This window comes from Branchiostoma lanceolatum, chromosome 17 (genome assembly GCF_035083965.1).
Source record: "Branchiostoma lanceolatum isolate klBraLanc5 chromosome 17, klBraLanc5.hap2, whole genome shotgun sequence".
NCBI classification, from domain to species: domain Eukaryota; kingdom Metazoa; phylum Chordata; class Leptocardii; order Amphioxiformes; family Branchiostomatidae; genus Branchiostoma; species Branchiostoma lanceolatum.
In genome coordinates, this window is record NC_089738.1 from 4,438,116 (window position 1) to 4,456,412 (window position 18,297).

At 38.4% G+C, this 18,297-nt stretch overlaps 1 protein-coding gene across 1 annotated transcript in view; it reads right to left on the bottom strand.

Annotated features, from left to right (window-relative positions):
* The window catches only part of LOC136423699 (diacylglycerol kinase delta-like), a 78,524-nt gene that overhangs the window by 34,041 nt on the left and 26,186 nt on the right, over positions 1–18,297 (bottom strand). The window contains exons 2-6 of the mRNA XM_066411979.1: positions 18,136–18,183; positions 16,665–16,727; positions 6,579–6,659; positions 4,079–4,183; positions 1,160–1,292 (exon numbers count right to left, since the gene is read on the bottom strand). Of these exons, the coding sequence (XP_066268076.1) occupies positions 1,160–1,292; positions 4,079–4,183; positions 6,579–6,659; positions 16,665–16,727; positions 18,136–18,183 (430 nt within the window). The remainder of the gene's footprint in view (positions 1–1,159; positions 1,293–4,078; positions 4,184–6,578; positions 6,660–16,664; positions 16,728–18,135; positions 18,184–18,297) is intronic.

Genomic DNA, 18,297 nt, shown 5'->3' on the forward strand with positions numbered 1-18,297 from the left:
CTCTGTATTCAAAGACGGTGTCAAAAACTTTCCTCCCCAGAATGGAACAAATTGACCTTGTCATGGGAGGATTTGAACTTTGGTGTTGGGAACAAAGTGTTTTTTACGACGTATAGCCGTGTGGAAATTAACAGCAGTTTTGTCATGATCTTTTGTGCTTGGACAATTCAATGTCTTTAGCACTTTCTTCAACCCAAGAAAGGAACAACAGCTGCTTAAAAAAAGGGAATAAGCAGCAAGATAATTTTGAGGAGTACTCTCCCCGCCACAAAAATGCCGCTGATTTCAACGCCACGGGCGGTCCATTAAAATTGCAATCCTTTTGTATCAAAAGGAATAGATACAGGAAGAGATGTCAAGTTCATCAATCTAGGAAAAGACTCTAGTTTATCAATCTAGTCTAGATTGATCTAGTCTATACTGATAAACTACTGACTGAGTCTCTTCCTGCATCCATTGTCCAAGTTGGGCTTCAGGAATTCAGACCTACAAAATGTATGTACATTTTTAAAACAAATTTGCTCAGTGCAAAGCCAAGAGACCGCTTCTTCACTGAATCACTGACTAGTGGAACAACATCTCCTCTCCCTAAGTCAGAAACAGCAACGATCGAAACAAGCTCGACTCCCCTATAGCTAGTGGTGTGGATCTAAACCCGAGTTTAGGTTTAGGTTCGGACTCGAGTCCAGAGGTTTAGGTTCAGGTCTGGACTTGAAAGTCCGGACCTGAACAATAATTTTGGAATATTTTTTCGTGTTACATGTAAAATTGCATATTGGCAGATATTTTACACGTAATTTGAAAACTAAATATACGGAATTATATACAGTCAGTAATTAACACAAAAGTTCAGTTATAAACACAAAAACAGCAATGTTTTAATATTTTTCTAGTGCAAATTTCACGATTTAAGGAAGGTTTAAGATGGTTTAAAACAAAAAGAAGTGTATGAGTGAGAGAATTTTTTTTCAAGTCCGGACTTGTTTCCAGACGTTTAGGTTTTTTTGGACTTGAACCTAAACGTTTTACAAGTCCGGAACCGGTCCGGCCGGACCGATCCACACCACTACCTATAGCTAGTGTGAAGACTAACTGATCCAATAGAAGACGCAGGGAATACTGTTGGAAAAAAAAAGTAAATCAAACTTGTTGCTCTCACCTTCACAGGACAGTCCTGTGGACATGACACCGGAGAGAGCCTCTCTGCAGACGTTACAGTAGGTGGGGCGGGCGTGGCTGCAGGTGTACCAGTTGTGCATCCCGTTAAACTGGTCCATGTTCTCACTGCTGGGCTGGAGATGGGAACAGAACAAGAGCCATCATCATCATGGTTCATACTCTTAAGTTGGAGCATTCCAGGGGTGTCTTGTTGGGACGGAAAATTTTCTTACCTTGTCTGTCCTGTCTCAAATTTAAATTTGTTTCCAACTCTTTGTTTCGGGACCCCACTTGAATCGTTAAAACTGTCGTTCTAAGCCTACAAATTTGATCAATTTTCAGATTGTCTGGATGGATCGATGAAATAATCATCCATCCCAACAAGCAAATTTTACATCCTGGAATGGAGGGACGGGTCCTAGAGACAGCTATGCATACAATTAACATATAAATTTGCATCGAATAGTCAGATATTAGGCCACACCAATTTAATTTCTTGGTCAACGGATTTTTTAAAAATTTTAGCAACAAAAAAAATCATCATGAAAACAGAAGGCTGGGGTGAAAACTTGCACCTGATCATCATGTTAACTCCCTGAAACTGTGTGCACCAAAGTACAGACTTTCCTCTGAGATTTTGTTTTCATGTTGATTTTTGGAATTTAACAGTTTTTCAAAAAATCCATTAACCAAGAAATTAAATTGGTGTGGCCTTATGTGTACATTGCTCATCAAAAAATCGTACTCCCTGCTCCAGATTTTGCCACCATCAATTAGATTATATCATTAAGTTCACTGTCCGGCAATGATGTCGCTGTAAACAATTGGTAGCGAGTCTTGAAATTTGCACCGTAGTTAGTGAAATAAACACTTCTAAAAAGCCGCGGACAGTTACTATCGAAGAAGAAAACTAACAGCCCCTGGCCACAGTGAGGTAGCCGATGCCGCATAAACAGTTTTATTCTGTCGGACATTACATCAATAAGACTTCCAGGAAACCCAGCATGGCAATAACCTGTTTATCTTCATAGCAATTCAAGTGAGTCAGGCACTTGAAAATCAAATTGTTTATTTGGACTATACCATTCTGAGGGTTAAGTGAGGGGTGATACCAGTATGGTCTGGACATGGAATTCTAATTGGTGTCCTGTTCAAAGAATATCATCACGGTACGATACATTGCATGTACATTTGCACATATCCAGAAAAATAAATACAGCTATGACATATTCAAAATGTAGATACAAGAATCCAATTTTGTATTGGGTATGATAAAGTTTAACTCTTTTTTGAACCCCTTATGAAAGTGTTGTTTAATGGTGGACTGTTGCTGTATTGATGCGGACCTCTTGCTTATGACATCAATGAAAAGTAACCTGTCTTTTAAAGCTATTCAATAAAGTAAAACATGCCTTAAACACATTAAGGAGGTTAACGTCCCCTATATGAAAAGTGGCCTGTAGGTCAGTTTGATCACCCAAAAACATGCACATTGTGAATAACACAGCAGAAAGGTAAATTATAATATTTACACTTATCTAAATGTCAATCAGGTGCTTGACATACAAGATGCAATCTCCTCGAGGGGACAATTTCCTGTGGATTGAAGCTTCCCGTGGCTTTCTCAGAAATCTGCCAGTGCCTTGTTTTCAAGCCCAGTTAATCATATACTTTCGTCAATAGCCACAGCAGATGGCCGATATACTGGCCAGTCTAACGAAGGCATTACTCCTGTTCTGAATGTAGTACTAAGTTGCACAAGAAGCACTACATGTAACGGAAGTGTTGGAAAACAAGTCCTTGTGGCCTACAGAGTTCCTGACTTCCAAGAAAACGAGTTAAGGACTTTCAGTAAGGAAATCAGCAAGTTAAGGAAGGGATCAATCATATGTATTTATCCCATAATGCTACCATATGCTTGGCCTAGTACATGTTACTATGGCAGCAAGAAAAATCTACTCTGGGTGCCTGTTCTTTGTCTTTGAACTGAGTACTACAAAACATAGAAAAAAAGATGAAGTTTGGATGATAAACACACAAGAAAACATTTTTACTTGAATTCTTAATTGGAATAGTGGTGATGGAAAAAAAGTACAAAAAAATATCACCCGGTCCAGAACACCCGTATCAAACATTATCACGTCCAATAAACACTTGGCGTACACAAAGTGCATTTTGAATTATAGATGGAAACCTAATTGTCACAGTGATACAATTAGATGCCCATGTGATAACCCAAAATATCACCCAGTCCAGAACACCTGTATTAAACATTATCATGTCCAAGATACATGTACGTGTATTTGGCGTACACAAAGTGCATTGGAATTATAGATGGAAACCCATGTGATACAAGTAGAAGCACGTGTGATAACTCAAAATATCATCCGGTCCGGAACACCCGTATCGAACATTATCACGTCCAAGATACATGTACTTGGCATACACAAAGTGCATTCGAATTATTCTATGGAAACCCATGTGATACAATTAGAAGCCCATGTGATAACCCAAAATAACACCCGGCCCGGATCACCCGTATCGAACGTTATCGCGTCCAAGGTACATGTACTTAATTGGTGTACAAAAAGTGCATTGGTATTATAGATGGAAACCCATGTGATACAAGTACATGTAGAAGCCCATGTGATAACCCAAAATATCACCCAGTCCATAACACCTGTATTTAACATTATCACGTCCAAGACAAATGTACTTGGCGTACACAAAGTGTATTTCGAACTATAGAATGATGGAAACCCATCTGATACAAGTAGAAGCCTGTGCGATAACTCATGATCTAAATATCACCCGGCCCGGATCACCCGTATCGAATGTTAAACCCACCAACTTGAAGGTACAATGTACATGTATGTATTGACATTATAATTCCTTACACAGCATGTAACGTAGTACTCACATCGTAGAACTCCCTGTTCTGCACTGCTCGTAGTACGGCCATCCATTCTTCCATCTCCTTACGATTCTCCGCACTAAGGATGAGTCGTCGGAAGGGTGTAATGACCTGCAGAGATGTCATTAGGCCAATCCAAATCAATATCTCGTTTGTTAGAAAATAGACCATTCGATCTGTAAGGCCTAAGAAAAAAATGTTATGTTTCCGGTTACCCGACCAACCCTAGCAAAAACCTGCCGACACTAGCATTTTTTTTCGTCGACCGTTAGCATGGTACAAAAGATTTTCGATAGGACATCTGAGTGATGAAAATTCAAAACAGAATCCAACAAGTCTTGCATATTTTCTTGCAGACTTCTTGTATTTCAAACTCTGTTTACTGATTAAGGCATTGTACTTCTTTTGTTCAGTTTATTGATATACTTGAATGTACAATGTAATATTATCTTTGCAAAATTACAATACAATATGACATTGAAAATACCAGTGTTACCATGCGTTCCACTTTTGAAATATTAAACTGTATTTGTTGCATCACTGCGGCTGAATAGAAAAAATGATAATCCCTAACCTACAGACCACAATTTTTTTACCACTGTAACCGCAAACACAACTTTTTCTTCTTACTGGCCTTACATTGGCAAGATAAGAATAGACCTTTCAGTCTGTATAATCCATAAGCTTAAGCTTTTGCCTTTAAGCCAGCCTTTCTATACAATACATGTAGCTAGGTCACTATACAGCAGAGCTACATTGTAGAGTCTGTCGTAAACATCCTCTACAGGTATATATTTTTAGTAAGCTCTTTATCTTGCTGAGGTTGGTAGCCTTAGGGTAATCATAAATGGAGAGAGTTGAATGTCCTGCACAATGTATGCGACGTAGAGGTACCAATTATCGTGTGAATAACTGTCGTAAACAACACATATATCCCAGCAATGCATGGACAGAGCTAAATATATGGAAAGAGATATCAGTTCTTCTGTCAAAAATGTTTGTTGGTCTCTCTGCCTGTTTAACATCTTGTCCTGCTGATGTTTTTTATGCAATTTACTTCATTAATTTGAATTCTTAATCAGGTCATTGACTTTTCTGCGCTGCAGTGGCATAGTGTTACTTCCACATTCAGTGCGTTTTACTGCGATATGATGACTTCAGCTGAAAAATACCCCCAAAATTATAACTTATGATCAATATGACCACACTTTTTAGGTATGTGCAAGCCTTTATAATCTATTTTGGTGGCTATTGAGTTTTACAACTGATCAGAATGATAATGGTAGAATTGGGAGTTAAAATTAAATTTTGTGAATGGAAATACATAAATGTAGCGACAAAATTGTTTTTCTTTCAAAATGGGAAAAACAGGACAGGCTATTCCGAGAAGCAAAAAAAAAAAAATTGGCGCGGCCTTATGATCATTCTTTTAAGGTTTACATACATGTACATCAAGTACCAATGGACCATCACTGTACATGTTGGAGATGTACCTCATAAGGCTTAGATACTGAGCCCAACCAAGAGCCTTGTTAAGTTGTTTTGTGGTGAACGCAAAGTACTAGTTAACAGCCTGGTGTAATTTGACCTATTTACAAGGCTTGGAATAACAACCTCAGGGCCTTTTATTTCGAAACCGTCATATTTGATATTCTACAATTTGGCTCTTTTGTAGCTCACGGCACTTCACAGAGAGGGGCCATTAGATACAGGTCCTAGAGGTTATTGACCTTTGTAGGAAAAGGGTGAATGTCCTGTAGTGTTAGCTGTGTATAGGTCTAGATTTAAAGCTTACTCTACCTGTAGACGAATTCGAGCTAAAGAAACTGGTTTCGTCATAGGGTGATTTTGCTGACAAAGTGCCTAACATATGCATGTATGTCATCGTGCACGCGGGTAAAGATTTGAACGCGTTCAACGACATTCCCTGATCTAACTGATTTATGACCAATAAGTAAAAAATGGGCCGTTTTTCTCCGTATTTTACGCAAGTTAGGAATAGCCACTGACACACGTGCAGCGATATTCAGAAACATTTGATGGCACATGCGTACGGGTTCCGGGCCACCTGCGTGAAGTGAAAACCAGAAGACGCCGGGCTCTGTGAAAGTCGTTTGGCCGCGTTCTATTATCGACAGACATGTGCAACGACAGAGACAATTTCCTCCTTTAGCGTTCTATAGTTACCTAGCCTAGCCTATAGCTATCGGGTGGCAGAGTACCTCTGAGAAGCCAATTAAGTATTGCCATGTCTTCAAATTAAGCGGAGATGTAGGGAATAGCGACATTGCATATTTGACACTATTCTTTTTGACTTCAATTTCAAATGATCCTAGATACACTGCCAATTGTCAGGCCAGGTCAAATTACAAACAGGCCTCCCCGGCGGACAAACGGGAAATTTTGGCACTCCAGTGGTTGAAGGCTTGATGACGTAGGCTGTAACTATATGACGTATTGCTGTACCTACATGTACATGTAATATGTTGTGTTAGTAGTGTCTCACCTGGAAACTGTTGTTGACGTTCTTTGTGCTACATTCTGCCACACTGACATCCGTGAGGTCGATCTCATCAAAAAGCAGGGACTGCAAAAAATGAACAAGCAGCATATTCGTTACAACCTCATTCAGTTTGAATATCATATACATACAAATGTACATGAATATCAGGAAAAGAGACCTAGATCTTCGTAAAAAATTCCTTCCCTCTAGACTAGTCTAACTGTTACCAATACCCAACACACTTATCGAGAAGAGTAGGGGTGACCCGGTGTGCTTGGCCAAAAACGCGAGCCGTAGCGAAGCCGCATTGCACTACCATGCACTATAGCTACTTGAAAAAGCATCATGCTTCACCTAGCTCGATTGAGGATGACTGCTTTACTTTTTTATTGAAGGTCCCAAAACCTTTGAGGCCGTAGGGGCAGTGGGTTGTTAATCCACTGTGTCAAGGGCACAGTACTGGACGGTGGAGCCCATCCCTCTCCTTCCACTGCCTTTCACCTCCTCAATTGTAAGTGCCTTTCCCAAGGACAAAATGTCTAGCCAATAATCTTGTGTCTGCTAGCCAAGCCAGTCGGCCACTCAGCATTGCATTTAAACCATGAAGCTTACACTGTAAGTGTTGCTGTCAATAACATCACTCAAAATTCATTTTGTTCCAAACCTTGTTAAGCGTAAACATCATAAGTGTTAGTTACGTGTGGAGGGTTAGTGGCGGGTGTTTTCCACCATTGCCAAGGTAACGATTATTTCATTGTGGCAGTTGCATTAAGAATATTACAGGGCATTATCCTGACATTGGTACATGCTAGAATTTACATTAAATCATAAAACTGCTGGTTAGAGATGTACCAAAACCTTCTTCGGACACCTGGGCTGGACGTTTTTCCTGCTATAATGCACTCCCCTAGTTATTTGCTTCAAGGATGAAAACTAGGAAGCCAATCCCTAGGATTATGCATTTATTCTGGGTTCCACAAGGCTATTAGAAAACTTAAGATATTTCTAATAGTCTTGTGGATAGTGCCCAAAATACATCTTCTTTTTCATCTTGAAGAGATTGGCTATTTTCTATCTGTCCTTGAAGCATGCAGCTGCTTGAAGATACTTTGCGAGGAGGTGTCAATATGAGATAACAATGGCTGGAACTAAATGGCTGGCCTTGAAGAAAGTAAAAATAGCTAATTTGTAGTTTTTCTACATGTAGGAAAGGCCCATGTAGACATATCTGGGAGGGACCTAACTTAAGACGCTATTTTATGTGCTCAAGCTCACTGTGCTCCATTGCTAGTTGCTAGAAAGTGGTCAGGTCTTATTAACAAAATTTGGATGTACTTGTGGAAAGAAATGCATTGATGAGTGTCATGAAATAACGCTGCGAGAAGTTTTCGTTCATGTACCTTTAATGTACCTTTCGATTGTGTGCTTCGCTAGACCGTATGCCCTAAGTTAAGACCCTTTGAATTTGTACTTAGTTTGCTCTCTTCAAGTAGTTGATGATTTTGTCATTAGCTAGATCTTCTCCATAACCCAAATTTGGGCTGAACTGATGAAATCTATTTATCTATCTTACAAGGGAGAAATCACACTCAGGCCTGAGGCTTGTTTTTCGGGTACCATATACAATACTCATAAACTAGAACTTACACACATTACACATACTAGGTAAAAATAGCAATTTATGTCAACTAGCAATAGAAATATCCTACTACAATCCATTTTTAAAATCTGTTATTGTGGTGAGTTGTCTTTGTTCAGCAGAGAGTTTATTCCATAGTGTTGGCCCCTGGTACTGTAGACTGCCTTTAAAGGAAGCCAAAAGGTATGGTCGGGAATCCTACTATGCTATGCTAAATATACCAAAAAGTATAGTCTCCATCGAAATTACATTAGTCCGTCATAATTCACTGCTATATTATTGATTTGAAAATCGCGGCATACGCCGCCGCCCGGTGACCTCGGTTGACCTCTACTGCCTCGTGACCCCGCGTGACGACCGCGTGACGTCAGAGGGCTTGCATTCAGTGGGAGGGCAGATATCAAAGTCGTCAAAGTTTTCATTTTCAACTGGATTCTCTTCAATCTCCATGATCTAAGTCTTCTGAGTTCGGACAACAATGTTTGTGAGGCACGCGGCCGCTAGCAAGTGTTGTTGTTGGTGGTGGTCACGTGGGACGCTCAGCCCTGTGACGTCACGCGGTCGTCACGCGGGGTCACGAGGCAGTAGAGGTCAACCGAGGTCACCGGGCGGCGGCGTATGCCGCGATTTTCAAATCAATAATATAGCGGTGAATTATGACGGACTAATGTAATTTCGATGGAGACTATACTTTTTGGTATATTTAGCATAGCATAGTAGGATTCCCGACCATACCTTTTGGCTTCCTTTAAAAGACTGCACATGTGCTCGAGGTATGGTCAGCATGTGAGGATCCCAGTCTGAGGGTTGCTTCGCAGCTGTCAATCACACTAATTATGTACTAATATGGGCTGGGAGAAAAGCACTCGGGTAGTTTGATCAATGATGAACATATAGTCATCACGGTTAAAATTTGTGTATACAAGTGTACATTATTGGCTTCAACAAATGGTACTGCTCTAGTTCTTCATGTCTTGCATTACTTCAGCCATGTGCTAGGAGTCCCTGAATGAAAACCAGTAGTATGGGACTGAATATGTCAGGATGATTGAAGCATGCCATTAAAACGTGATAAGCTTAGTCATTTAGAAGACTGGACAACTGTCTATAGTTCATCAAAATTACTAAGATGAAAATATTGTGATCTAAAGTTAACTAAAAAAACAGACTCTTAGTATTTGTACATTCAGCTAGACACTATGCAGGTTAACTAGAATAAATAGAATGTATGAGATCTTACATGATTTCAAGTTTGCGCATGAGATACAAAAAAAAAATTCACTAAAAAATTCTCAGTCATTCAAAAAAAGTGCTGTCCTTGGTGCTGAACTCTGAGTAGCTTTCCATTAAAAATGTGGCTGTAGGTTAAGTGTTAAAGGATGTAGTAAATTCAACACTATTCAGGCTAACTAGAATGAATAGTGTATAAGATCTTATATGATTTGAAGCTAAAGCATAAAATACAGGATTGAAATTCACGAAAAAATTCTCAGTCATCTTTTTTTGAAAATATGTACTGTCCTCCGTGCTGAATTCAGAGTAGCTTTCCATTGAAAATGTGGCTGTAGGTTAAGTGTCAAAGGATGTAGCAAATTACTACAAACTAATCATAGTCTGAAAATGTAAGACGGCAAGTTGCAATTATCTTCACTAGACCTACAATGGCCCTTACATAAAGAAATAACATTGCATTACATGTAAGAGAAATTAAACATCTATATGTCTGACATATTCATTCAAAGTACCGGGTTCATACATGCACATGTAGAAAAGTACATTTTAAGGGAATAAGGGTTTTTTGAGAAAATATCTTCACTCAGTCTGTTTAAAGCAATCATTTCTGCGGCACTACTGTGACCAGACAACTAAAAGAATATATTATGTTAAGTGTTACCACTGGCAATTTTCCAAGGACCTGCACTGTGCTAGGCCACTGGGCTCCATTATTATGCACTGTTTCACTACTTTGAATGCTCTATTACCTACTATTGATTTTAAGCCATGTCGGCGAGTGTGCATATGACCCAATTGTGCTCCTTCCCAAGCAGAATGCCTGCAAGGGTTTAGCTAAGTACAGGGCTAGAAATTCATTTTGAGAAATAGTTGCAGTGGTGCAAATAACCTAAGAATTTACATGTAGGTGCACAGAAAAAAAAATGGGAGCACAACATGAAGTAAAGTGTAATGTAAGCAAGAATTAATTAAAATAGCTTGAATCTGAAATTCTTTAGATAACTTTATATTAGGAAAGGTTTTATTATTTTTTCTGATACTTGAAAGTTAAGAATATGCTGTATATATATACTAGTGCACAATAGTACATTTTTAACATAGGCCTACACAAATATTGAGGTACTAACAGGACTCGAAATACAGTAAATGCATTTAAGTTTTTATTTCACCCTAAGGCGAAAATGGAGTGTTTGCGGTGGTTTTTAAGTTCGCGGCAGCGCTATAGACACAAACTGCATCAGTATTGGACAAAAATGTTTGCGGTGGTTTTAAGTTTGCGGTGAAATGGTCGCCGCGAAAACCACGAACATAAAACCACCGCGAACATTTCTGCATTTACAGTACTGGGTGCATATTCTGAGCCCTGTTCGTACCAAGTATGGAAAATTCATTTGATGCTCATGGTTAGGTCATATAAGCATTAGGAATGCACAGCTATTTCATGATTATGCTTTAAATCTTTTGATAGGATAGTAGGATACTTTTTGAGCGATTTTCCTGCAACAATTTTTCTGCAGCATCTTTTGACATTAATATGGCACACAGTTTTGATATGAGATAGTATTACATAATATATACATCCTGGATCAAAGTCAAACACAAGGGTTCAAATCTCCAAGCAGATTAGTGGTTGTACAGAACAGGATGGAGTTATCGAAATATGTAAAATTGGACAGGACAGTTTTAATGTGGCTTGTGACTGGAGGTGGTTGCTTGTGCCAGGTTTGACTGAAGCGTATTTATACAAAGCATTTTTACACCAAATATTCTTAAATTCAAGTACATTACATGTTACCACAGAGCAAGCATTACTATCATATTAGATGGAAACTACTTGCATGCAACCGGTTGATTATGCCATTAAAACAGCAGGTCTTGCAGGACTGAGCATATGTACAGGCACGAACCTCTCAAACACCAGATAATGCGTGGGGATATACATGAATATGCCGTTGTAACAACATGGGCTGAATCAATGCAGTCAATTGGGTCAATAGAATTTACGAATATAGAACAGATTTTTCATAGTAGTGTGTAACGAAAGTCTGACAATGATGATAATATGAACATCATACTTATACCAATTTACATGTTGTAAGCATGTTGTATAAATATTTTTGGTATCATGATAGTATCAATAGAAATATGTGTTCAAATGGCATTTCAAAGTATTACACCATTAGAATAAAGTTCTGAATCCTAATGTCATAAAAAGCCAAAAAGAGTCATTATTAGAGCTGTGAACCAAAGATTATTGAGCCTTACTTGCAAAAATAGGTCAAGAAAATAGAAAATAATTATTCATACCAACGTGTCCATGGAAATGCAAGTCATTAGGAAATCAACTAGAGAACAAAAAACAAACAAAAAACACTCCACAAAACACTGGCGTAAAAAGTATTTTCCACCAAATACCAGTCAAATAATATTGGGGTAGAATCTTCACAAATTTCTCAATTGAAATGTAAGAAATTATTAATCTGATATTTGTACATATTTGTACATATCCTTTCAAATCTATGCTTACATGACACAACATGTGAGCATTACCAAGAAAAATCAAATGCCAACTGTGAATTTGTTTGGTTATAGAATTGTTTAAAACACATGTTACAAAATGAAACTATATCTTTCTCAGAAGAATGTGTCAACTGTTATATCTTACACTGGGTTCAATATTTCACTGTCCTTCCCTGGACCTTCCACACATGTAGCTCAGTGTTAAGAATGAAAACCTGTAAATTGCAGTAAATCCGGAGGAATGTTGCCAGATATACAAATGTATGCACACTCTAACACTAATACATGCAAAGAGACGTCAAAACTAGGACAAGTATAATACTGGTGTATATTGTACACTGCATACTATTACATACATGGACCTCCCTTTTATTCTCTCCCCATTTCGATGACTTGTTGCATTGCTATCCTCATGACTTAATTTGTACATGTACAACATGATTTTATGTGGTACAATTTATATATATCCTTGTACATAATATTATATGATACAGTTTTCTACTAAATTTTCTGACACATGGACAAAATGCAGAAATTTTTCTTCATAGTGTCTCAGGACCTATACAATCATTGATAAACTTGAATTGTTAGCAAAAGAGGTAGAATTTGCATGACAACTAAACTCTATAGAATAATACACTATCTCAACTGCTTAGGTTATAGTCCACAATGTACCTTAAAGGATCCCTTATTTTTTATACATTTCCATGATTATACATCATGCTAGGAAACTGTATACATGTACATCGCACGTACAGCCACATTACGTAATACAGATCTACATACCACGTCCCTCCAAGTTGTGGAATATCCTCTTCGAAATACGCTGCCTATACACTTCCCTCAATGAAGTTTTCTGAAAAGCTCAGTACTTCCCAGGCGTACTTCTACCATAACAACAACCTGCTCCGAGTTTTGTCCCCAAAATTGCTGTTCAAAAGACGGTGTGCAAAATAGACCCATGTGCCAATTTAGGCCACTGAGAGAGAGATGCACTGTGGTAGGACTTTTCCTCCTAAACATGACCATATTAGGAATAACTATCCTCAGTGAGAGGCCTCTTGATGCGTGAATGAACCCAAGAAGATGTGTACGGAAAGGTTAGCCCGTTTATGGCCTCAGATAATGCTGGAACCGCGGGGAGTGTATTTTGACTGAACCGGCCCTAATTAAGACCTAAAACCTGCTCTAATTGAGAAGAAGGATCCAATAACAGTGGCAGTTATATTGGCAGGTGGGCACGGTCTCTTGAGGGATGTCGGATTTGTGCGGAATAACGCGGGCGTGTGCCGCCCCCAGAACACAGGCTGACCTAAATATAGCAGCCGCCTCTAATAACAACAGGTACCGCTATATATACTCCTTTGGTCTCTTTCAGATGTGCCTGCTTTAAAAATATCCATATTTCCAAAAAAGGATTTGTAATTTCTTTAACAATACATTTTGTACAAGGTATTTAGTCTTGTAAACAGTAGGAACAAACTACATTTTGATATAAATTTTACTTTAAGTTAGGATATTCAAACAGCTACAGGTGGGTACTTAACAACTGCAGGGCAAGCTTTTGTATCACAAGTTAGAAATAGATCTTTCTGCACAATTTTAGCAACTGTTTGGGAAAGGTACCTGGATATATTTGTGGTAAGAAAGATCACGATTCAAACAATGCACACTTTCAAGTAAATTATATATATACTGTGAATGTTACCGAAATAATGTGGAAAACTATTCTAAGAAAAATCATCACCAAAGTGGTCTAGAGATTGAAATTTTAATTTCTTGGTTAACGCAGTTTAAAAAAAAAATTCTAGATTGGAAAATCAACAGGAAAACAAAATCTCAGAGGAAAGTTTGTACTTTGGTGCACACAATTTCAGGGAGTGAACAGGGTCAAGTTTTCACCCCAGCCTTCTGTTTTCATGATTATTATTTTGTTTGTTGCTAAGATTTTAAAAAAAAATAGTTAACCAAGAAATTAAATTGGCGTGGCCTTAAAATTGAAATAACAAAGATTTACGCACAGAAAAGTGTATGCTAGATGATAACGAAAAGTGTATGCTAGATGATAACGACAATAATGAAATTTGAAAAAAAATTCAATATTTTACAAGTCTTTATCTCAAAAATGATGAAAGTCTCCTTTGTAGTAACTGAATGTCTGTTACATAAACATGACCCTATAGTTTGAAGATTATCAAAGCTAGATCAAACATGTAAATGTAAACATTCATCTGTACCGTCCATTCATGTACATGCAAAGATTAAAGCTTGGCTACTTCAGTGGATAAGGCAAAAATAGAAGTTATCAAATGGTTCTAATTATGCAACAATCTAGACTATACATGTAGAAAGACGTGTGTTTAATAACATGATTATGATGATAAAAGAAAATATGGATGGGGTTCAGTGAAAAAATTATCAAAGAAAAATTTACTGAAAAACTCTTTCAGCTCATGTGAATGTGAAGATTAAAGGTTACTACTAAAACTAGTATTAAGGCCATACCAATTTTATTTGTTGCTTCTCGGATTTTTTCAGAAAAAAATTGGAGCGACAGGGCGGAAAAAAAATAGTCTGGGGTAAAGATAAGGGTTAACATAACATAAAGAATAAGTTTCAGCTTTGTATGGCTCATTTTATGCAAACGCACCCCTTTCTCTGATCTGATTTCAGTAACAAAATTACCTTTAGCCATGTAATATATGGATTGATATTGAGAAATAGTTTTAATAAATGAAAAATTACAACTTATGATCAATGTGACAACACTTTTTAGGTATGTGCAGGCCTTTATAATCTATTTTGGTTGTTATTGAGTTTTCCAACTGAACAGATATAGTAAAATTGGGAGTAAAAATTGTGTGAATGGGAATAGTGACCCAATTTTTTTTTTTTTTAAAAATGGGAAAAACAAGGCAAGTCAGGCTATTCTGAGAAGCATCAAATTAAATTGGTGTGGCCTAAAGGTAAAACAAGATATGAATGGGGGCAATAACAAAAGGATGAGCAAAATTTACTGAAAAAAATCTGCACTTTCAACTCTAGCGAATGCGAAGATTAAAGGTTGCTACTTCAGTGGATATGGCAAAAATAGAAGTTATCAAAGGTTTATTATTCAACAATGACTGTAGACTATACAAAGACATAACATGATTATGATGGCAAAAGAAAATATTGAGAGGTTCAGTGAAAAAAAATTAGCAGCTTTTTAAAGAACTATACAGGACCCGATTTTCAAGATAAGACTCTCATACTTTAAACAATGTGCTATTTGGGTAGAGAAGATGATCAACTAATACCATTTATGCAAATGAAGATCTTATTTGCATAATCAATGAGGAATACTCATAACACGTCACTCCAAAACATCATTAGGTGTATAAATGGGGCATGAAGTCGTGAAACAAGTTTGCAGTATTTGAAGTTCCTGGTTAAAACAACCACACTTTTAGTAGTTTGCAATTGACAGATACATGTAATATATTGTAGTCGCAGTGTCGTGAGTTTACAGTGAGAGCTCACTGCGAAAATCAGGAGCATATAAACACAGGAAAAATGTTGGTATTTATGGTACTCTTCTGTGTCTGTGCAGTTAAGATTATGTCTGATGACTGATGAACCACATTCAACAAGGATACGGACATCAGCTATACAAAACATTGCAGGTAGAAGTGCAGAGGTGTGGTGGAACTCTGTAAGAACGTTGCCCTGGCTTTCACATTCAAGGGCTCGAAATACCACTTGCATGTCCAAGTTTGCTCACATAAAATTGGAACCGTGCACAAAATTTCAAGAAGACCTTGGTGCAAGTTACCACCAGTAGAAATTTATCCCACTTTCATTCACATAAATTTTCATTCCAAATAAAGAATCGGTGCTAAAAAATATTTTATCTATTTATTTAATATTCAGATTTACCACCTTTGTGGAAGGATTGAGATAACAGGTGACTATCACCTTTTCAAGATGTCGACCCATACCAGACTGTAAGGTTTGGACCATCGCACACCGGGGCATGCCCCTACTCTTTTTCGAAAGATGTGGTGGGTTCTTTAACGTACACGGGGTGTGGCTCTCCCCATACACGGGATCTCTATTTAACATCCTATCCGATGGACGTCCCTAACTGAAGCTAGGTACTCATTTTGTATCCCTTTTGAATCCATTTTGGCTTTGAGTTTGGGACACAATTAGCTATATATAGTTTTCTTGAACAAAGCAAAAAAGCCGCAATCTTTGGGAAAAGGGGCATTATACTTTCCCGAATAAACAAAAAGTTGGTTGTGCAAGACAGTAATTTCTTTTTGGTGCAAATGATTTCTTTTTCATCTGCACAAGTGCAATGGCCGAGTGGGTAGAGTGTTCACCTTGAATATGGTACCAAAGACTCTAAAAATGGTAACATATATACTGCTTTCTCTATTTAGCACTCAGCATTCAGCATTTGGGAAGGAGTATGGTAGTTAAACACACACCACTACCAGTGGACTAGCCCCCTGCTGTAGTGACTTGCACAAAGTTGTGTGGCTCAGGGCTGCCGAAACGGAGATGGGCACCGCCTTATACGGGGAGGATTTTAACTTTAACTAACAAACTTGCAAGTTGACCAAAAATATAATTCAAGGCTTGCCATTCTAAAAAGTTCGTGAAGGCCGGAAAGTCACTCGATCAATCAGAAGATAAACTAAGTCACTTACTTTGGCCTCCTTGGCATAGTAGAGCTTCCGACCCTTCAGCTTAAAGTACCTCTTCTTCATTCTCTGTAGGAAAAGGTAAGAAACAATTCAGTTTAACAAGCACGTTTAGGATTTTTTGGTGAAAAACTGGCTCAACTAAGGCCACACCAATTTGATTTCTTGGTTAACAGAATTTGAAAAACCCCAGATAAATTGGAAAATCAATAGGAAAACAGAATCTCAGAGGAAAGTTTGTACTTTGGTGCACACAATATCAGGGAGTGAACATGGTCAGGTGCAAGTTTTCACCCCAGCCTTCTGTTTTCATGATTTTTTTTTGCTAAAATTTAAAAAAAAATCTTTTAACCAAGAAATTAAATTGGTGCGGCCTCAGGATTTTGTGGTGTAAAAACTGGCTCAGCTAACTGAGGTATCAATCATAAATTTTGGGCTATCAAGCTACATGTAGGCTATTTCAAAAAATAAAAGTGAAGAAATTTGTAAAGACAATGTCCGGGTACAGAAATTAAGAGGATGGGGGGAGTGTTGCCCTAGCTTGAGATCAATTATGCCCCATACAACTATAGAATGGCTCAGTTGTTGGTAATCCAGCTTCTGAGCTTGGCCAAAACGCCAAGCTAGCTACTTGAAAAAGCATCATGCTTCACCTCAAATGAGGATGCCTTGAAACAGAAAAAAAAACGAATGAGCCACAAGGTCAAGGGTTCAACCTCCACCTACGGAGGTCCCGTGTTTGCAGAGAGCATTTTAAGACTACATCGCACCTATCGCTATCTCAGGTTAGAGCGTAATTAAATACAGTCATGTACTTGCGTAGTCAATACAAACGCGTGTCCTGTCACCACCATGGCCACGTGCACACACGAAAACGATGCGTTGTTCTCACGTCGGTTTACTACTAAACATAACTTGGAGACCCAAATTTGAAACGTTTAATTTGTAGAGCTTTATTTCTCATGTATATGGCATTAGTGTGAAACTACAAATGTAGCTTGCAATTTTGTACAGGCGTGCCACAAACTGCTACTAATTAAGAACACTATGTCCATGGCAACCATTATCATTGTTCATTTTCGAATCGGTCCAACAACCGGTCCACTGATTTTTTTCCGGACCGTTTTTTTAGGGTCGGTCCGGCAATAAATACCAGTTTCATGGGCCGGTAGTACCTAGTGGCACACACATGTAGGGCAGCAAGTTTCTTTGCTGTTTCAATACCAGGGTATATTTGTACAGGTAGGGTTTGCCCTTTCCCTCTAACGCCTTCAAGGCACCTCCTCGAACACAGGACCCCCTTTTTACGTCCCTTCCGAATGACAGGTGCAGCCCCAACCGAGATGCCCTTGCCAGGATTACACCAGGGTTACCAACCGATTAGAACCAGAAGCTGTGAGCCAGTACTTACTTGAGTTGAGCTACAGGGACATCCCTGTATACAATATCAATAATCAAGAAAATAAAAAAGTCTTACCTGGAATGAATTCGTCTGCTTCATGAGCCAGCCCTCCTTCAGGCTCGCCTGTTGGGAAAAACACAGGGATGAGTTTAAGCTGTCATGATCAGAAGAGCCCGAAAGCCGGGCCATTGCAGTGTCGATCAGCTCTAACGTAGGTGTCTGCACCTTCGCGAGAGG